Source organism: Felis catus, chromosome A1, assembly GCF_018350175.1.
Source record: "Felis catus isolate Fca126 chromosome A1, F.catus_Fca126_mat1.0, whole genome shotgun sequence".
NCBI classification, from domain to species: Eukaryota; Metazoa; Chordata; class Mammalia; order Carnivora; family Felidae; genus Felis; species Felis catus.
Window position 1 is genome coordinate 204,855,896 of NC_058368.1, and position 22,978 is coordinate 204,878,873.

A 22,978-nucleotide genomic window follows, 5' to 3' on the forward strand; every position below is an offset into this window, starting at 1 on the left:
ACAGGTTAGTTACACTGTACTTGCAATGAACTCAATAACCAAGTCTTTCACAAAGGACTTGCTGTAAGCCAAGAATCTTACTGCCTTTATTTGTGAAGTTAATTTTTTTAAACCTGGACAAAGGACTTTACATTTATCCCCATCAAAGTTTATCTTGGTAGTTTTGGCTCCCAACTGTAGGCTGTTGAGATACTCCGGATCCTATGTCTGTCCTACAGCACGTTAGTTATCTTTATTTAGCTTTGCATCATCTGCAGATTTGATTAGCCTGTCTTCCTTGTCTGCACTCTAGGACACTTATTTAAAAAAAAAAGTCCAGGGGCGCCTGGGTGGCGCAGTCGGTTAAGCGTCCGACTTCAGCCAGGTCACGATCTCGCAGTCCGTGAGTTCGAGCCCCGCGTCGGGCTCTGGGCTGATGGCGCAGAGCCTGGAGCCTGTTTCCGATTCTGTGTCTCCCTCTCTCTCTGCCTCTCCCCCGTTCATGCTCTGTCTCTCTCTGTCCCAAAAATAAATAAACGTTGAAAAAAAAAATTTTTTTTTAAATAAAAAAAAAAGTCCAGAAGAAGAAGGCCTATCACAAAGGACCTAAGATAGGGCTCGGCAGGAGGGAATCTGTTCCACAGTACCACATCCATGTCTAAGAAATTATAGAAAAAATAGTTTTCGAGTTGAAAGGGACAGATTAGACATTTTTTTCTCTGAAAGTTCTATTAATAGACAGGCAACTGAATTTAGAGAAATTAACAACTTTTGCACATAACCGTAGTGCTGATTACTGATGGAACTAGATTCATAAGCAGGGTTGCTGATTGTTAACTTTTTTTTTTCTATCACATCATTAGATGGGATCACTAATGGTCAAGAAGACATCTCAAATTTGTTTCAAATAGTTTCTTGACACAATTTTCTTTTCTGACAACTTGCCCCTTTCTCCTAAAACAGCAACACAAAAAGAAATTCCAGTGAACTGAAGATTCTTGTTCTTATAAGCTTGGTTTCACTTTCACTGACTTATATGGACAAATCCTATCAGAAAAAAAAATGGCATAAGAACAACGCTCACCCGACCTAAGTCCTACATGCAAAATAGGGTCTATTAATCCTATGAAAGGTAAAACTTTGGGTAAGGAAGTGTAGATTTAGAAGCAGGCAAAAGAATATGGCATAAAAGTGTCTGTTGTGTGTAGCATAACTCTATAGACCTGTTAGGAGAGAGAGGAGACTGCTTCCCTTTACTTTGATAGCTTCTGGATTCATAAAAAATACGTGAATGATACAGAAGAGAAAACCCAGAGTTGATTTCATAAGCAGTCCTTGTACCTCCCTACAACAATGGGGGTAGAGCCTTGTGGGTAAAGGACTGGACAGCAGGAGACAGCTGTTCAGTGACCCAGGAGGTACTTTTCATGGAGTTTTTTTTCCAAAGGGTAAGAGGTGGTTCCTGTCCCCATAAACTTTGGCTATTGATTTAGCCTCAGGAGGAGATGCCCAGTTGCTTTGAGAAAATTACCCATACCTCATCAGAAGCTTTATATATATATCTGATAATTTATACATATAATTTATACCAGAAGTTATATATTATATTAATTATATTATATTAACTATTTTATATCATATATTATATATCATATCATATCAGAAATGAGGTCCAACAGTGAAAGTCTAAGTACTACATTAAATGTAATTAACCTGAATCTAAAGGATTTACTGAAGTAGCTCATGGAATCACCTCCTGTCAGATGAGATCCCTACAGAGGCATTACAGTTAGATAGTCACCAAGAGAATCCTAGGACACGACAGGCAGTGCAGTATGCACTCTGGCTTGGACTCTCACTTTTGCCCTCATTAGCTTTGTAAACTAGGTATGAAATTATTCTTGGTGGTCTTCCCTAAGGGTAATATGGAAACTTCTTCTTAGCATTGCTGTGCAGATTAACCGAGGTAGTAATATAAGGGACTTATCACTGGAACCACTAACAAGCTTCTATATAATTATTGCAATAAATTTGTTTTAATTCTGTCTTTCCACATCCCTAATTCACCTAAGTGACTAACCTGGGGACCTGGCCTCATTCCTCTTGACATTGTGTCTGCCACACAGCAAGTGCTCAGTAAACGCTCACTGAACTGAATTGACTTGCCCAGTATTAACTACCAGCAGCAGATTCAACTCATGACAGACCCCTTTGCTGACTTGGTCAGATTTAATTTAATTAAAAATACAAGAACTAGAGCACTAAGGTTTTTATCAAACTTACCCTCTGAAGATTCATTACAAAAACTGTAAACAGAATAGTGTCTCATTTAGTAAAAGCTTATGCTGTAATGTCAATTCTATTGTTGAAAACACCTTAAATATTAGAATGCTCTTATCGACAGTGTTCTGAAGGCATTATTACAATTATCTTTAGCTTTCAAAACTTCCTTGTGCAATTGAAATGCTTCTTTTAGGCATATATTGTTACAAATCAAATTCTGCACATATCTGTTTATTTAGGCCTCAAGGTTCGCAGTCACTCACTTCAAAGCCAATAATAGTTACCTTATTGAATATCTGTTTTTCCCATGGAATCTCAACAGGTGGTCTATTTGTGTTACTTCCCCAATGATTTTAAACAAGTTATTTTCCTTCTATTTAACAGATGAAAAAACTGAGGCTCAGAAGGTGTAATAATCTACAAAAGGCTTTGTAGCAGATGTTGTCAGTCCTTTGCTGATGTAGATCCCTTAACCATTTTTTACAAATGTTTATTTATTTATTTTGAGAGAGAGAGAAAGCCCACGTGTGGGGAAGGGGCAGAGAGAGGGGGAGAGAGAGAGAATCCCAAGCAGGCTCCGTGATTGGTGCAGAACCCTACGCAGGGCTCTATCCCACAAACCGTGAGCTGAAAACAAGAGCCAGATGCTTAACCAACTGAGCCACCCAGACTCTCCCTTAACTAGTTTTGTGCACACAGATTCCCTGTGTGCCTTCACTCTGGACACCCAGCACCTGTGTCTTTGCAGCCCTCAGGCTGCTGGAGCCATCTTGATCTGCCCTTGGAGAACTGATAGTGTCTAGGAGCTTACATCCTCCTGGGTCAGCCCTTAACCACCAAATGAGGGCTGATCTGGACAACTTGAAACACTGCTTCCGGACAGGAATGTACCAGATACCACCCTAAACAGTCACCTCACAGTACTTGATATTGCACCCTTGCTTGCTTTTTTTTTAATTTCTCTATCTTATTTCCCTACTTCCCTGTCAGCTTCTTCCTGGAACATTTTCTAACAATTCACTTTCATTTAAATCTTTGTCTCAACTTTTGGCTTCTGGGAAACTCAACCTTTTTTTTTTTAAGTTTATTTTTTGAGAGAGAGAGAGAGAGAGAGAGAGAGAGAGAGAGAGAGAGAGAATCCCAAGCAGGCTCCATGCTGTCAGTGCAGAGCCCTACGCGGAGCTCAGTCTCACAGACCGTGAGACCATGACCTGAGCTGAAATCAACAGTTGAACATTTAACTGACTGAGCCATGCAGGCAACCCTGAAGAATTCAATCTTAAAAAAAATCACGTGACTCATAAATGGCAGAGCTGCATTTCAAACCCAATTCTGACAAAGTTCAAGATCTGAAATCCCTACCTTAAACCACTTCTCTTCACAATGAGAGAAGAAACAGGAGTCTGGTACGATTGGTACAGAGATTTGCTTGCTGATCCTTTCCCCCAAGCACCTCTGTACGTTCTCTGAGTACCAGCCAAGCCACATGACCAGCCTCTTCTCTTCTTAGCAAGTTCCTCCACAGTGTCCCTCAGCCTCTGACAGTGTAGCCTCTGGCTGATGGCTGCCGCCCCAAGGAAGTGATAGCCATGGGCAGGACCACAGCACCAGAGGGACACCTTGCATAACCAAATCAAATGAAAATCAAACTGGGCTCCTGTCAACTAACTGCAGAAATCAATCAGTGGTCTATGCAGTATCTACTGAATGCCACTGTGGGCTCAGTGGCAGCCAGTCTCTCATTACAGCCTGGAATTTCAGTCCTTTCCTTCTATCTTCCGGTTTAAGGCATCAGTTGACTCTCCCTATATCAGAGGCTCTGACTTTGGGCTCATAGCAATCCACTCCCAACCAACATGTTGGAAAAATCACCCCCTAAATTCCACAGGGAAGAGTTCTATTTTAGATACATCTCATGTTAATGGAAGTGTTTAATATTCTTATTTTTCATGAAGTTAAATTTTTTAGACCTAGGAATACAGGTTTTTAGCACCCATTCATGGAAATAAGACAGGTCACACAGGGAGTAGCTACACTTTTGCCTTTCACACCCACAATGGCTATAATAAACATGAGTTTGACATACAGATATAGCCAAGGTATGCGCAGAAATTAATCCAGCTCTTTTATTCCTCGATCAGAGCTTTCCAGGAAGTCAGGCTTAATGATAGCTGCGAAGAGTGAGAATGTTAGTCAACCATGCTTATGAAGTTCAGAGCAAACATCCAGAGAATATGGTGCTGGCATGGTTCACACAGGCAGCTGGGCACAGACATACACAAGCCAGGCCTGTCAGAGCATGGCCCCTTGGGGACTTCGCTGCATTCTACTCCTTGCTACATCTGACCAAACTGCCTGATGTGGAGCAGGGCTCTCTGATGGACTCCTGTCCATTTCCCTATTCCCTTGCTATCAGCACAACACATTCTTCCATCACCAGCTATTGTTCAGAACAGCATAGTGCCTCTTGCTCCAACCAAGGAAGCAGCTGGGTCAATGGCTGAGCAGAGGAGAAGGGAGGGTAGGTCCTAAATGTTAAGAAGCCACAAAATGGTCCTTTCCTTTAAAAATGACCTCTTATTAGATGCTGGCAAGGATGTGGAGAAACAGGAGCCCTCTTGCGCTGTTGGTGGAAATGCAAACTGGTGCCCCTCTGGAAATCAGTGTGGAGGTTCCTAAAAAAATTAAAAATAGAACTACCCTATGACCCAGCAATAGCACTATGAGGAATTTATCCAAAGGATACAGGAGTGCTGATGCACAGGGGCACAAGTACCCCAATGTTTATAGCAGCACTTTCAACCAATAGCCAAATTATGGAAAGAGCCTAAATGTCCATCAACTGATGAATGGATAAAAAAGATGTGGTTTATATATACAATGGAATACTACTTGGCAATGAGAAAGAACGAAATCATGCCATTTGCAACAACGTGGATGGAACTGGAGGGTATTATGCTAAGTGAAATAAGTCAGGCAGAGAAAGATATCATATATTTGCACTCACATGTGGAACTTGAGAAACTTAACAGAAGACTGTGGGGGAAGGGAAGGGGAAAGAAAATAGTTTCAAACAGAGAGGGACGCAAAACATAAGAGACTCTTAAAAACAGAGAACAAACTGAGGGTTGATGGAGGGACAGGGGAGAGGGGAAAATGGGTGATGGGCATTGAGGAGAGCACTTGTTGGGATGAACACTGGGTGTTGTATGTAAGCGATGAATCATGGGAATCTACCCCCAAAACCAAGAGGACACTGTATGTTAGCCAACTTGACAATAAATTATATTTTTAAAAAATATTAAAAAATAAACGAAAAAAAAATGACCTCTTGTTTTGGGGGAGGCCAAGGCTCTCCAAAATATAGTGGTCAACATCACCAATTCAATCTCCGATGATGTGAATCTGGTAATTCTTACACATAGCATGTGGCTATCAAGAAGTCAGATGCTCTAAACATTATTTCTCATTCCACAAATTTGCAAAGTTTTACCAAATGATTAGACAATACAGAAAATACCAGTTTTTATTCATATTCAGAGACTAAGAAACTAAGGACTTAAGCAGTATAACTTTGATTTCAATTTTGAGAGTTTCATGCTTTAAGATGGGTTCTCACTGGAAAATTGGAAAGACCTGATATTTAAGGAAAGGAGCTGGGAAAAGTGATCTAGCTATGCATATAATCACTAGTCAGAGTTTTCGTAATCTAAAGTTCAATGTCCAAAGGGGCAGAGAAAACTTGGATTTGGGATCTGCAGGCCTCATCATACCTCTCTATGTCTGTCAATATTTGAAATGATTTAATCAGGTAGGTGGGGCACAGATAAACGTGGTGTCTATCTGTGGGGGTTGGTGCTGGGTGACTGGTTCTTTCAATGCAGGATGGTAGGCAGTGGCTGGTGCATGGGGTACAGAGTTCAGTCACTTGGGAAAAGGTTGACAAGACTTAGGAAGGGCATTAGCCTCTTAGACATTGGTGTGTAGGACAGATTTCTGACCTTGATGGCATCTGAAGTATATAGCAGAATGAGATCATTCCATCCACGGAGAAAGCCCATAAATCAGGGCTTAGAGTAGGACACATGGATGCTCAGGGCTTCTTTGAAGCCACTGGGTTCTAGCTTCTATAGCTGCACAGCTATTTCCCACTGGAAGGGGGTCCTAATTCAGCCCCCAGTCTGGTTAAAACAAGATAACAGATCCCTAGTGACAATTGTGGGATATGACTAGAGAAGTCCGAGGTCAGGATTTACATTCTGGTTCATTCATTCACTCAAGAAATAAATGAAGATCTACTGTGTGTAGGGGAGGGGGATATAGGGAAGAGCAAAACATCCTTCATCGATTTTAAGGTTTGGTGAGTTTTAAATCCATGGCACTTTATTACACAGGTACATGGGGGTCATTTTGTTAATCATTTACTTGAAAACAATTAGGTTGCCTAGTTCAAGCCCAATCCAGACTTTGTCACATAATTTAAAACACAGATGTCATTACAACCTCATTGATAACTGGGACACACAACAAATGTTACTTTTCCTATACCCTGATCCTACCTCCCCTTCCCATCCCCTTGTCCAGCCTTTTGGTGAGAGATTCTATTAACAACATCCTAAAACATTTCCTTCATGCTTGGGACATGATCCACCATGATTTGGTACGTGCAAACCTGCCAAAAAAATGTAATGAAGACACTGTAATGACTTAAGGTTAAGGCTTAAGGCCAGTAAGTTGTTGTATAAACAGAAGCAGAGATGCCTGATAGATGTATCTGGTGAAATACTGTGGATTCATTTGAACAGATTTGAGAAATATGAGCCAGAGAAAACTCTGATTTGCAGCTGAGGCTGAAGAAGGGCTCCAGAACCCTGGCCCTTGTGGTCTGTACAGTTACCACCAGCCAGGCCACCACAGAATCCTAGCTTTGTATGGTCAGATGCATCAGATTTCAAAGTGTGTTTATGTTGCACATCATTACCGCCTTTACGCTGCTAACTACAGATCATGAGGAAGCTTCTCTTTGGGTTTGAGAATGACACTGTTGACAGCATTACTTCAACACCCATACAAGTGTTGGAAAAGCCAAAACAGGAAGGTGATGCCTGCTGCTTGTGAAAGATGAGGGTCGTGGCTGCTGGGGACTGCCTGATGACAAGTTAGAAGCACAGGCTATGGATAAGCTGGCAGTTAAAAGGAGCAGGGGCTAGGCCTCCAAAAATGCCTTTGTTGCTGGCCCTGAAATGCTTAAAATTCTGTATCATATAGAGATTAAAATTAAGGTTTAAACTGAATTAACCCTGGGGAAATAACTCACTGACTTAAATTCACACTGAGGAGAAAACCATCAACCACAGGTTCTTCCCAAGAGGGTTTTCTAGGGAAAAGGTGCTGGGTGGTTGGGGAATGCTGGGTCCCATGTCGTGGAGGACGATCTCAGGCAGAGGCTGGCTGGGCTGGTCCAAGTTGGTGCGGACTTCTGCACAGCCAAACGTGGGTTAGCCTCCAACCAGAGGCAGGAAGCCCAGTGTGTCCACGAATAGAGGCTCTGGCCACATATCAAATCTATTATATCAGCCTCGTTCCTATCTACCCCATAACCGGAGCCCCAGTTTAGACTACCGAACCAAAGTGGTGGGGATACATTTTGCATACCAGGATTGGCTCATCCCGAAAGAGTTGGAGTCTGAGGTGGAAGACTAGAAGCACAGTCTGTCACTGGCATGCGTGAATTGAATGTTCCAGGTTCAGACTATTCCTGGGCGGTCCCAGCCCTTTCATTTACTAATTAGCTGAGGCACAAACCTAATCACCCACACTGCCAGTTGCTTTGTAGGGGTGAGTCACTTAGCTATGTGTAAGCCTGACCGACCTCCCAGATTGTGCCCGGCCCAGGGCTTTGCTGCTGTCAACTTATCCCGCATATATTTCATTGTGCTCCATGAGGTAGGTACATACTCTGGTGATGATATAATATCTGGGGGTATGTCCAGGTCTCAGGATATAGTCATGAATGTCCGGAGACTACATGGGGAGACAGCCAGGCCTTTGTTCCATGGCAAACCCTCAGTGCACAGTAGCCTGAGCCATACCACAGCCACATGGCAGAGGCGGGAAGCTAGCTGTGCAGCCCAAGCTAGGCGCGGGCAAGAGTTCTGGAAAACGGTACAAAAGGGAGGAAGCTTAGATGCCCTGTTATATCAGTGTGAGTATGTCTCCACCCTTGCAGAGCAGCTCCATGCAAGTACCACTTCACTGCTAACAGTCCAAGCTGTGTTCTGGGACTTCCCCGTATTAACAGTGAGTCATTGCTGATGCTGATAACCTTAACTAAAAATATGAGAACTTAGAGATGGATGGAGGAAGAAAGATCTGACAGTTCCTGAAGTCAAAAATGCACACATAATTGGGCTCCAAGTACCGACGATTCTGTCTCCTCAACATCTCTGGGATCCATCTATTTTTTTTTTTATCACAACCATCACATTTATATCTTCTCTCTCCTGACCTATTACAATCATCTTCCTCTACATTCATCTCTCTCAAATCACTTCCATCCTATTACCAGTAGTATTTCCAAAGTGAAAACCTAGCAGTGTTATTACCCTGTTTAAAACTCTTTTAGTAACATAAGGTGATCACAATTAAATAAGGTTTACTTGTCTGTCTTCTCTTCTATAAACCATGGGCAATCTAAAGGCAGGAACATAAATTTAAAATTCATCCTTGGATCCATAAACCGGCCAGGAGGAGGTCAAACTTTCACTCTTCACAGATGACATGATACTCTATATGGAAAACCCAAAAGATTCCACTAAAAAACTGCTAGAATTGATTCATGAATTCAGCAAAGTTGCAGGATATAAAATCAATGCACAGAAATCGGTTGCATTCCCATACACCAACAATGAAGTGACAGAAAGAGAAATCAAGGAATCGATCCCATTTACAGTTGCACAAAAAAAAACCATAAAATACCTAGGAATAAATCTAACCAAAGAGGTGAAAAATCTATACACTGAAAACCATAGAAAGCTTATGAAAGAAATGGAAGAAGACACAAACAAATGGAAAAAGATTCCATGCTCCTGGATAGGAAGAACAAATGTTGTTAAAATGTCGATACTACCCAAAGCAATCTACATATTCAATGCAATCCCTATCAAAGTAACACCAGCATTCTTCACAGAGCTAGAACAAATAATCCTAAAATTTGTATGGAAGCAGAAAAGACCCCGAATAGCCAAAGCAATCTTGAAAAAGAAAACCAAAGCAGGAGGCATCACAATCCCAGACTTCCAGCTATACTACAAAGCTGTAATCATCAAGACAGTATGGTACTGGCACAAGAACAGACGCTCAGATCAATGGAACAGAATAGAGAACCCAGAAACGGACCCACAAACGTATGGCCAACTCATCTTTGACAAAGCAGGAATGAATATCCAATGGAATAAAGACAGTCTCTTCAGCAAGTGGTGCTGGGAAAACTGGACAGTGACATGCAAAAGAATGAACCTGGACCACTTTCTTTCACCACACACAAAAATAAACTCAAAATGGATGAAAGACCTCAATGTAAGACAGGAAGTCATCAAAATCCTTGAGGAGAAAGCAGGCAAAAACCTCTTTGATCTTGCCCACAGCAACTTCTTACTCAACATGTCTCCGGAGGCAAGGGAAACAAAAGCAAAAATGAACTACTGGGACCTCATCAAAATAAAAAGCTTCTGCACAGCGAAGGAAACAATCAGCAAAACTAAAAGGCAACCGACAGAATGGAAGAAGTTATTTTCAAACAACATGTCAGATAAAGGGTTAGAATCCAAAATCTATAAAGAACTTATCAAACTCAACACCCAAAAAACAACTAATCCAGTGAAGAAATGGGCTAAAGACATGAATAGACACTTCTCCAAGGAAGACATCCAGATGGCCAACCGACACATGGCAAATGCTCAACATCACTCATCATCAGGGAAATACAAATCAATACCACAATGAGACACCACCTTACACCTGCCAGAATGGCTAACATTAACAACTCGGGCAACAACAGATGTTGGTGAGGATGAGGAGAAAGAGGAGCTCTTTTGCATTGTTGGTGGCAATGTAAGCTGGTGCAGCCACTCTGGAAAACAGTATGGAGTTTCCTCAAAAAACTAAAAATAGAACTACTATACAACCCAGCAATTGCACTACTAGGTATTTATCCAAGGGGTACAGGTGTGCTGTTTCGAATGGACACATGCACCCCCCATGTTTATAGCAGCACTATCAATGACAGCCAAAGTATGGAACGAGCCCAAATGTCCATCGATGGATGAATGGATAAAGAAGATGTGAGATATATATATATATATACATACACATACATACACACACAATGGAGGATTACTTGGCAATCAGAAAGACTGAAATCTTGCCATTTGCAACTACGTGGATGGAACTGGAGGGTATTATGCTAAGTGAAATTAGTCAGTCAGAGAAAGACAAAAATCATATGACTTCACTCATATGAGGACTTTAAGAGACAAAACAGATGAACATAAGGGAAGGGAAACAAAAATAATATAAAAACAGGGAGGGGGACAAAACACAAGAGACTCATAAATATGGAGAACAAACTGAGGGTTACGGGAGGGTTTGTGGGAGGGGGGAGGGGCTAAATGGGTAGGGGGCATTAAGGAATCTACTCCTGAAATCATTGTTTCACTATATGCTAATTTGGATGTAAATTTAAAAAAATAAAAAATAACATTAAAAAATTCATCCTCGGATCCATAAAAGTGCTTGATTAAAACTTGATGAAAGACTGTTTTGTGTCATCATCTGCAGAGGTCTGTGCTCACATCTTCCACTGGTACCCTTTAAATTGTTGAGGCCAGGAGCTCCTCAGCCTGGTCTGCTACGTCCTGCTGAGCTCCAGTGTGGAAGCGGTTTGTGATATCAAGAGGACCAGGTGACACAGGGTTGCTGATGTACATGGATGCAGGCTATGGCATGACAGCAGAATGAAAGATTTCTTCTTGCCTCCTGGTGACAGTGAAGACAGCAGCAATCTAGAGTTCTGTGGAGGTTATCTTCACTTTCAGTATGCATGGAAAGCCTAGAACTTCTTGAAATCATTTGATAGGCATACCATTTACTGGTTACCAACTATAACCATGACTCTAATCCTTGCTTGATATATATCCTACAGGTCTTGGCAACTTCTCAGGGCCCTGTGGGGCCTCACTGTCGGGGTGGGGGGGAGGACTTACTAAAAAAATACAATGTTCCTTCCACTGGGTCATTATTTCCTTTTTGTTAGCAATGAGAAGAGAGGTGTCTTTTTTTTCCTACATAAGTGCTGTGTCAGTTTGTGTAAGTTTATAAAAAATGTTCAAATATATGCAGAAAATATTTTGAGGATCCTGATTCCTTTAGGATGTAGCATCTCACTCCTAGTGCACATTTCTTACCTTGACTGATACAGAATGATGTAGCACCTTTTAATCTGCCGATAAAATACTAATTATGTGCTTTGCCTGCAATCCATGCCACATCCACACACATATATATAATGTACACTATACATAAATATTATAGATGCAATTTACACATATTAGACACACACACACACACACACACACACACACACACACACACACACAATGTCCCATCATTAGGACTTATGCATGGCCTACAGCTTTGAGAAGAACTATGACTTGCAGGATATGCTTTACACTCTGTCTCTTCTCTTTCTCTCCAAATACCATCTTCACTCCTCAAGACCCAGCAAGACCTGCCTTTTCCACAAAGCTTTTGCTATTGCTAAGCCTTCTATAATTTAACTCCAATCTATTGACCTAAATTTACTTCCCAAGCGAATAATTACAAATGGAGTGCTCATGTATAGCACATTCTGGACAAATGAATCATATGCCTTCTGCAAAGTAAGTGCTCAAAAAATAGCTGTTGAATACTAAATGTGTAAAATAGAACCACTCATTGCCTGGTACAGTGTCTGTACATAGGAAAAACTCAGTAGCTGAATGAGTTGTTCTCCATGTACACCTTCTACCTACACTTGTGAGCTTCCGTTTATATTGTTCCTCTATCACATCGGCTATTCCGAGAGTCTCCTCCTGCTCTTCTCAGCCTTTTAAAGTCTGAAACAAGTATTGTAGTTCTGCTGAATAACACCGACCTCCTTCTTGAAGTTCTAATTCACTACAGCAGGAGGTGCCCCTCCACACTTCACTCCTCCTAAGGAGTGTAGTTCGGGGCCACTATTTCAATTGTTAATAGACATGGTCTTACACGGCAATTCTTTGTGCAGGTTCCTGATCTCTTAACTCATGGTAACTTCCTTGAGAGAAGAATCACTATATTCCTCATAGCCCTAAGTTGAATCTTTGAAAAAAGAAAGCTCTAAAAAAATATCTATACATTAAACTTGAAGTAACTATTCCAGTCCATCTTCATTTACTCTTTTTCAGAACATCTTGACCATATGTATTCATTGCACAATTTAGACCTTAAAGCTATACAGTTTCTCATTAATTTCTAGAAGTTCCTTATGTCCCAACTAGACTGAAATTCTTCAGGGCAGGGGCTAATATGCTCCCATGTTTGGTTGCTGAGGTCAAAGAGGATGCTCAGTTGTGGACTGACTGAAGTAGCAGAGATGTGATCTCATTTATAACAGGCACTCCTTCGAAGAATATTTCAAAATCTTTATACACATTTCTCATTAAAAATCATCATCCCAGGAGCATCAGTTCTGATGCAGCCAGTTGACAGTTTAACCTGTGAAGCCCCTTTGAAAATAAGGCACTGCTGGTCATTCCTGATTTTGGGGTGAGAAATTGTCCCGGAGACTATGTAACTGGTCATGAGAAGCAGATGTAGAGACTAATATAAGGATGAAAGACAATGAGAGGGCACCTATTACAACATCGGAGCTAACACAATGGTGCACTGTTCCATGTTTAGCTCTCATTAAATTTCTCACAGGGCAATTAGACATAATGCAAAATCCTCTCAGGGCCGGTATATTTCTAACCACTCATCTGCCCAAGCAAGAAAAACCCTGCTCCAGGCTTCAAGTGCCAACCTTCCCTAGGCATAGAGATGTGTCATCTTTTACCAGCTCCTAGGTAACTTTTCTCCAAGTAACACTTGCCACATGCCTTCCTCAGCAGTGTCACATCTTTCCCTGACCAGACTGATTTCAAATGAATGGTTTCACGGTGAAACTATAGTGGTAGCAGGTTTTTGTTTTTGTTTTTTTTTTAAATTCTTACCTGTATGTTTAGTCTGCCTCATATAATGGGAGACAACATAAGAACAATTTGGCTACAATCTGGACCTGGCAGAAGAAGGACCACATGGCCCCCGAATGTCATCTGAGATTCAATCCACGTTGTCACGTGACCACTCTGGCAGAACTCATCAGATAGATGGCCAAAACTGGTAAACACACTCATGTGCGTGCACGCTCATGTTCGAACATGTTCATCTACACCTTCTTATGTAGACATCATACTCATCCATAACAATCCCCAGGCCATTTTGAGGTAGAACCCTGGAGTAGCCACATATTTCAAAAGAATTTTGGTTAGCCCACTAAATTAAAAAATTAAAAAAAAAACAGAAGAAAAAAGAAATTTTTTTCTTTTGCTAAATTACTTATTATGTGTAAGTACTGGTAGGCTACATGATTTGTTTACAATAAGCCAATGCATTTTCTTATCTCTGTTACCCCCAAACAGAGCAAACAAAAAACTATCAAAAAGCAAACATAAAACCAGTTAATGGCGGTGTTTTCTCCACTCTCCTTATGAAGTTAAAGGTTTATGTCAAAGCTAAAATGTCAAAGCAGCTGAAATAGATGCTCTTCGCAGCCCCTCTAGGTCTAAAATGTAACTTGAGCTCTACTCTTTCAGCTGGGGCTACGTTTTTAATTTTCTTTAAAGATTTCCTTTGCCATACTTTTCATTTCACAGGTTTTTTTTTTTTTTTTTTTTAAATTCCTCAAGCCTTGCCCAGTGGAGTGAAAGCTACCTTAATGAAGAAAGTAGAGATTAAACTACCATGACTTTGGAACAGCAGAGGCTCTCAGCTGTAATTCTTTGGCTCAGAACCAGGGTCTAAAACCAGCCATGGGAAAAGCTGCTGACATGGAGCCTGCAATTCTCTCCATGTTTGACTTGCATAATGTTGACATTATAACACCAGAGAGACCCAAAAATATTTCAAACAATTATGACTTCTTTTCTATAAATATTTTAAAATTGCTTTACAAGATAAAATAACATATTTTACCCGTCTTGTTTTTTTTTTACTTTGGTGGCCCTCAGCAGCTCACTACTACAGATTTATTTTTGGCTCAAAGGTCAGGGAGGACATCTTAAGGCACTACCTCTGTTGTTAAACTGTGTTTTCCAACATGAGTTGCCCAGTGAGTAGGGGAGTCAGCTACTCTTAAAGCAACAACTGAATGCAGTGTCAGAGCATAGGAGAAATAGACTTTATTTCTTATGTTGGACACTCAAGCAAGGAAAAAAAAAATCACGCACTCAAGACAATCTGTTAAAAAGTCTCGTACCCCTTTATAAGCAGAGTTTACTTTCTGGACAGAAACATCCTTCTTCTCATTCCCTTTCATTACTCATTCTCCCTCCAGTTATTTCTGCTATGAGACATACGTTTGAATGTACTGGGACTTCACTAGGAAGAGTGTATAAAAAAGGAAGGAGACTTATAGAGATGGCCAAGGAAATCATGAGTTCTGAGTACATTATTCAACTCTTTTCATTTGTGTCTTCCTTCACACTTTGCCAAATGGTAACCATCCAGAGTGTGAGAGGTGAAATTTATTTGAAACCTGCAATTTCCGTTCTCAGAGAATATGATTCAGAGACCTTAATTCTGAGCTCTGGAAATAGGCGATGATATCCTTAGTCACGGATGAACAGAGTGATCAGTAGGTTAATAACCAACCTTCCAGTGCAATTTCAATATCTCTCCCAGGACCAAGAGACCTGGCTTGCTTTCAATATAAATGTCCTCAGCATGATTTGCAGCATTTATTTTTGATGTGAAAAGATCAGATGCCAAAACTGTATTCCTCCTAAAACATCCACAGAAAAGTCCTCCCAGTTTATGATTTTAAAGCTAAGACCAGTTTCCCATTTGCTGCTACTTAAAACTTACCTCTTCTAATTAAAGCATCCAAAGAACTTATATTTAACAAGTAAAGTTCAGTGTTATTTCAAAACACTGGGGGTGGGAATGGGAAAGTAGAACTCACCTTCACTCCCAGAGAAAGCACTGCTTGATCCTGCCACTGCCAAGGTCAACAGCAGCTGCCAGAGATCCATACCTGTAGGACCTGCAATCATACAAAAAGGAGTAATCATACAAAAAACAGTAAGATAAAAGCAGACCATTATCATTACACACTGTTTATAAGCTGGCTAAACCATGAATGAGCTGACTTGCATGTCAGTTCCAGAAGGAATCCCAGTAAATCTTTCATTGCCCCAGAGTCTCATATTATTATACTTTTCATAAGGGCAAACAGTAGGTTTGTAATAAATTCTATTTCCCATGTGTGCTTGCCTCAGGAAATAACATGGACACTAGAGAGTTTCCCATCTTGGCCAACAGCCCTAGAAACACTTTACAACAAAGGACCCCCTCCCCCTCCCCTCCCCCCCTCCCACTGCTTCAATAATAGGGCCAGTGTGGTTTCACGTTAATTTGATCTGGAAATAGAAAAACTTGTCAGCAGTATCACCAAGCATAGGGCCTTGAGCTGGACAGGCCATAAAAGGAAAAACACAACAAACCACTTGTAATAGTAAAACTCCTCCAGTGTTTCTCACTGAATAAAGGAGCTCAACTAATACTTAGAAACCCATGCTGATGAGCCATCATGAGGAGGTGTAGCTAGAAGGGAGCAGAAAGGAGACGGTGAGAAGCACAAGAAAACAAAACACCTGTGCTTCCTAGGTGGCCTGCCTAGGATACCCTGCCTGTCGTGGGTTGTTTTCTGTTTTAGGAAGAATGTGGTCTCTGAAAGGCCCAGGAATGTGAACACCCCCCCCCCCCACTCAAAGAAAGGTCAGTTGGAGGCCTTGCTAGCTATCTGGGTGTGGCCACGCCTTAATCCCTTCAGTTTGATGAATAGGGGAGCAGATCATGCCTCAGCCAGCCCACACTTTTACCTGGGGGAAATAAGCTTCTTTGGAATAAATAAGCCAGGTGTCCACTTCTAGGACCTCTGAAGAGACAAGTTTGGGCTGGTTTAAAATGAACTCAGCACACTGTCCTTTGGAGAGCTGTTGCTACATCTGACAACTAATGCCAACTACTTTAAAGCTTAGCGGCAATATTTTCATAAAATTACATTACTTAGACATCACTCAGGCATACCTGATCATCACATTGGGAGCTCCACCGGGGCCTCTATTGGCCTCATTTTCTCTATGGTACATTCTTGACAATAATGAAATAGCCTTTCTCATTACCCCTAATCAGGCTGAAATGATGAACAAGAACATTTGTTCTCATGGGTAATGGAATGGTGTGGTTCCCAGTAATGGCTGTGTAATTCTGAATAGGTATAAAGTGTGATATTTCAAACTTTCATTTCTAGATAGTGGATGGCCCATCATTTTTTTGTTGTTGTTCCATATGATTTCACATTCTTAAGAAGTTCTAAGAAAACACATCTCTACATAAACTGAATATCTTCCTGGGTCTGAGTACCCATGTATATGCCTATTGTATAAAGAATGCCCTCAAACATTGCCTCGCGGAGTCACTGACAGAACTGAGTGACACTGCATGTGCACACACTGCCAATTACAGGATTGCACACAAATGTGAGTTGCAGTTATTGTAGCATCCATGTTTTAGGTTCCTCACCTGGAAGGCTCTGGGCTAACGGCCTTTGCATCGTCCTCATCTGCTTTGCAAATGTGAATCACTGAGCGGCTCTCTTTACTGCTAGGTGAATAGGCTATGTGATCCTAGCTGGAAGCCGCCAGCAGAAATGTGTAAAAAGGGCAAAAATAAATATGTGAAAGGCTGAAAATGCCATCCTTTTGTTAACTGGATATTTCCTTTTAAAATTTATTTTTAAGGTTGTTTTGTTTTGTTTTGTTTTGTGTGTGTGTGTGTAAGGAGGAAAAGCATCCAGGAACTGGGCTCTGAACAGTGTTAGTTTTCCTAGCAATCCCCCAATGCACTTAGTGTCAGGTAGAGACACCCGCTCTCTCGATATCAGGTTGTAACAGGGAGTTCCAGTTCTAGGCAGGGTTTTTTGCTTCCCAACTGAATCAAGATATGAATAGGTCTGCCTTTCTCAGAAGGCTGCTTTCTCTGGTTTGGAAGTCACATCTTCAAATATTTCAAAGACACTTGGCAGATGCCAGAAACAAGCGAGTTTTGCTTCAGATGAATTGTAGTTGACTCCCTCTCGTCCCCAAACTTTTGAAAGCTGCTGCCTGCAAATGAACTTCACCTCTTCCAAATTTTCACAACATATCTCCATAGAACGCATTCTATCTCATAAAGAAACAAACAAATCAGAGTCCTTAGAGCAAAATTAGCCATACATCTGTTTGCACAGCCCTACAGAAAAGGAGGTATTTAAAACTGCTATTTTACCCCTAGGAGATAAGAACAGGTCACTGCACTGAGAGCATTGCAAAGGGCCCCAAGTCTCGCTCCAACTAGGGAGCAGAGAAGAGGATGGAGAAGTGTGGCTGGATTCAGGAAGAGCTAACTGCTTCATCCAAAGACTAAAACTCTCCTTCCACTGTTGCTGGCTCAGTGGGGCTGACTCTGAAAGTAGTTCCTTACTGAGCGGTCCCCAGAGCCAGCATGTGGCTGGGCTCATGGACATTCTGTTCGATTTGACTAGAGGCTGCTCCCTTCAGTTTTGCAGAACTCCATGTGGCAGCTTCTAGGTGAGAGGAGCCTTCTTTATTAGGTTTAAGCTGAGAGAAAAATGTCCCTAGGAGAGGACAAAGTGTCAACACACAAAGTCTGAAACTTTAATGTAGTTCATCAGTGATGTGCCCATGTGAGAAGGAAAAGTACCATTATTCCCCTTGCCCACCATAAGTCTCTATGTAGAGGCAGGTACTCCAGAGGAATCTACCAAATTGTACCTTAGCCTACTGGGTTCTTATTTTGCAATGTAAGTTTGTAATATTTTTCTAGGAAAAATACCTCTGTAAATTTCTACTGATATTTATGCATTCTTTGGCTATAGCCTCACAGCAAGATTTTCATTTGGGGTGGGGCGGTGGTTGGGTGGGGGAGACAAGTTTCTATTCTTGCATAATGGAACTCACACCATTTCCACTTTCAAAGCCTGAGGCATTTTGCCTGCCCATGCCCCCAACCCCCACTTCCACAAGGGAGAGCTAGCTGAAAAGCAGTGTAATCCAGCTGGTGTGAGTTTTCATTCTATAAACTGCCCAGCAGAGGAGACTTCCAAATTACAGTTAGGCCTGTGATATACTGACTTTTATTCCTCGGCTATAAAACGGTACACAAACACACGAGAAGAGATGGAGATTAAACATGATATTTTTTCCCAATATGTTATAACCAATTCCAGGCCAAGAAAGGAATCGCTTCCATTTTGTTTTTAATCTTAAAATGAGCAAGTAGTTGTTGAATTCTTAGTTCTAGAATTGTGCAGGGCACAATGGAGAACACAAAAGCAATCACAATCATGGTTCTCTACCCCAAGAATTAGGCAAGATAGGCACGTGAAATTATGAAAAGAGGAAGTGCACCTAAAAATGAAAGAAAGATCAGAGTGGGGAAATAACGAGTGACTGAATGACAGAGAAGATTGTGCTAGGTAAGGAATAGTGGGGGTAGGATGTGAACATGCATTATGGGTAAGAGCTCAGATGGTACAAATGTCCTGGGTATGGCTTTGGATCTGATTAGCTCAGGGCAGTAGTTGGAACGAGCTGGTGAGATAGAGAACAGGTTTGAAACTATGAATAAAGGGGAATAAAATTGGACTGGCAAAGGAGGACTAGCCCGAAAGAGCATTTCAACTCGTATTAATCAGAAAGTCACTAGAAGTTTTGGGATAGGCAAAGCATGTGCAAAATGGATTATTCTTGGGCTAAATCTGCCCCTCATACTTTCCTCATTAAGTATCACTGAGAAATACTGACAAGATATGGTGATGACTGGATAGAGAAGATGATAAAACATGTCTATTGCAAATGACTGAATATATGTGTGGAGGAAAGATGGCGCTATTGATAGAAATCGGAACTTTGGGATCGGAGCTGTTTAGAAAGGGTAAGATCACATGACTGTCTTGGGATATTTGGTATTAAACTGATTTAACAGTGATTGAAAGACTTGTGGAAATGTTAGAAATGTCTGGTAGGAAGATGAAGGCAGGAGACCAAAGACTGGGAGAGAGAATGAGGTCATTACTGGATTTTAGAGATATTTACATAGAGAGGATGAGTACCAGATGAATTTAATGTGAAGACTAGACTATTTCATGAAGAACCCCCATATCAACTTTATTAAAAGTAATCTTAAAAACCATGTTAAGCCATATAGGGAACATGTGTTCATATCTGGTTTGTAATTTGGCAGGGACAAAATGAACCACCACCCACAGCTACCTACACCCTCTAATTTGTATCAAGTATTTAAAAGGAAAGAGGTCAACAGCATCTCTAGAAGAATGATGTTAGCATATTTATATATAGGAGGAATAGTATGGAAGATTAAGGAACTTGTAGCCCTGTTAAGGCAAAATACCAGAGTGGCAGCTGAATTGATAGAAATAATATATCCCCCAATTTTCATTTTACTGAACTAGCTATTCTGATACCAAAAAAGTAAGAGCTGATTAAAAAATCCCTACAGAAGCAGAGGTGTTTATATTGCAAAACCAAGACTCTAGTTAGATAACCTAATAAATGTGTACTTTCTGATGCAGGTGTTGATTAGTAATGAAATATTGCAAAACTGAATCAAGTTGATTTCCTGGTGAAGCTGTGCTAAGAACTCAATGCTGAAAAAGAGGCTAATCCAAAAGAGTATTTGTAACAACCCATTGTAATTAGTACTGGGCACTTATTTGAATAGTTTACATTTGTTCGTGTCATTACCCACTTTTTATAGTGGTGGTCAATTGAAAATTGTTCAGACCTAAAATGCCTAAGGTCATTTTATTTCTTTCCTGTTAGTGAGACAGAAAAAGTTCACAAACATTACTGACCTCACTAGTTTTGCTGAGATTTCTCTCTTCTCAGAATCTAATGGGGAATACAGGATAGGAAATTATTTTAAATGTGTAATGTGTGAGGGAAAAAGGCCTTTTGGAATATTGTATACACTAAGTCTCCTTTTTTATGAAACATTTAAAGCATAGATCATATGTACCTGCATTAACCAATTCAGTTACCAATTCAGTGTCCGTGGTGCATTGGAAACAGGGTTAATGTAACTGAGGAAATAAGTATGCAAAATTTTTACAAAATTTCAATTAGATAGTTTAACTAAGCATTTAATTAAGTATATTTGGGACAGGTTGAGACGTGAATCTAGTGAATCTAGATTTTTATGAAATCTAAATACAGATCAGTATTTCTGATGAAATGTTAGCATTCAAATTAAGATGTGCTATAAGTGTAAAATATACACGGATTTTAAAGGCTTGGTACAAAAAAGGGATGCAAAATATTTTGACAAGGCCTATGCTTACCATATGTTAAACCCATATTTTGGATTGCTGGGTTAAATAAAATATATTATTGAAAACTAATATTCCTTGTTTCTTTTTATTTTTTAAATATGATCAGTAGAAAATTTAAAATCACATAAGTGGCTTTCATTATATTTTATATTTCTCTTTGACAACACTAACATATACATATCACGGTTTGTATGCTTGTACTTGCATTCAGAAACATTAAACTGTTACAGTGGGCATATATGCTTTTGTAACAAACAATAATAAAAAATTATATTTCTAACGATGTATCAAATCCTGTGGTTATATTTTAAGAGGTCGTCCCAAATGCAGAATGATGGGGACTGAAGATTCACTGAAGAATTAGGCATGATGATTTTTGTAGGCTTTTTTTTTTAGGGTACTCAGTATGCCTTAGTTTACCTTTAGAAGGGTGACAATTCACACTGTATCTCTCTATCAGTGGTGCACTGATAAATGTGTAACAATTGTCTCTCTGGAATTTAAAGAGAGAGAGGGAGAGAGAGAGAGAGAGAGAGAGAGAGAGAGAGAGAGAGAGACCATGACTGGTAGCATTTACCACTTTCTTTGGTGTAAATACCTTCACCACGGCTGATTTTAAGTTATCAAGTCACTGAACCTGGATTGCCTGAAGTCACTGAACGTGGACCCACAAGCCAGTACAAACGGGACCCAGCACACCATCAGCTCAGGAAATGAATGATGTTATCTAGGCTCCATGCAGGTGACAGGTACAAAGATTAATCTGCTGACATTGATAGAAGATGTAAGAGACAGGACTGCTGAGTGGACCCTGGACACAATTTCATTTGATGCCATCTGTTTTACTGTTTGCTGAGCATATTTAGTTAATAATCATTGACAGATATTTTCCCAACTCTTTAGAAATTAGCATCAGCCTCTACCATAAATGCCATCTTTGATCATCATTTACAGAGAGGGTGAGCTTGGGGCTAAGTGCATGTGTTCTGGAGTCAGAGAGAGCTAGGTTCAAATCCTAGCTTTACCAAACCTGTTTACTAGTCTCTAATATAAGGATGATAATCTTATTACCTTTTTCATAGGAAAATCAGGAGGAGATTAAATGAGATGTTCTATTCAAAGCATTTTACATGTATCCAATAAATAAGTTCTTTATTAGACTCTTTCTGATACTAGTAATAAATAGATTATGTTTTGTAATGCTTCCATTGGCTGGATCGGGGTTGGGGCCCTCATCTATATATCATGAAATAGAAGCCTAGGGAGGTGGTAAAGCAGTCAGTAAATATGTTCTCGGGTAGCCACAACATGTACGACTCCCTTCTTCAATCATGCACTTACATCACATAAGGGTCCGAGGAAAATGAAGAGTCATCATAATGTAATGTGTGCATCTTCTAGGATAAAGCAGGAATGCTGCTCATTTTTGCTTGGGTGTATAGGCAATTGTACACCTTTGACATGGATGCCCAGTTGTGGGAAAAAATCTAGAGGCTGATTTCACCCGTAATTACTATCTCAGCTGTTGTAAAAAAAAAAAAAAAAAAGAAAGAAAGTCTATGCTGTTGTTAACTGGGTCCAGGTCATTTGTCTTGTGAATCATGCATTTCTAGAGATGAGAACTGGGTAGATAAATTCCAATGATAAGAGGCTTGACTTGAAGCTAGGACTTTCCCTGTGAGAATACAAGAGGCAGCTGGGTTATAGGAAATTTGGTATTAAACTCTTCCTTTCTGGAGAAGTGAAAAAATACAGGCCTTTTCAGAACTAAATACTTAGTGCTGCCCCTATCTTGGTCTGCATGGGCATTCTGCTAGGAGTGGACCTTTATTGGTGCATGGGGCAACCTGTTTGAGTTTATTAGTAAGACCCGGTGGCACTTTGCAGTACCTTGACATAACAACTACCCTTGTGGATGGTGGCCAAACTCACCCAGCTTGACTCACTTGGTGCATCCACTGATTC

The 22,978-nt window shown here is 40.5% G+C and overlaps 1 protein-coding gene across 9 annotated transcripts in view; it reads right to left on the bottom strand.

Moving 5' to 3' along the window:
• GHR (growth hormone receptor) overlaps nt 1-22,978 on the bottom strand; it is a 272,519-nt gene that overhangs the window by 128,503 nt on the left and 121,038 nt on the right. For 8 of the 9 annotated variants that reach the window (XM_045037576.1, XM_023238718.2, XM_023238712.2 and 5 more), the window contains one exon: nt 15,563-15,643. In XM_045037576.1, the coding sequence (XP_044893511.1) occupies nt 15,563-15,632 (70 nt within the window). In that variant the 5' untranslated portion in view covers nt 15,633-15,643. Of the gene's footprint in view, nt 1-2,262; nt 2,755-15,562; nt 15,644-22,978 lie in introns of those variants that run through there. The other variant, XM_045037585.1, reaches the window with a different exon arrangement.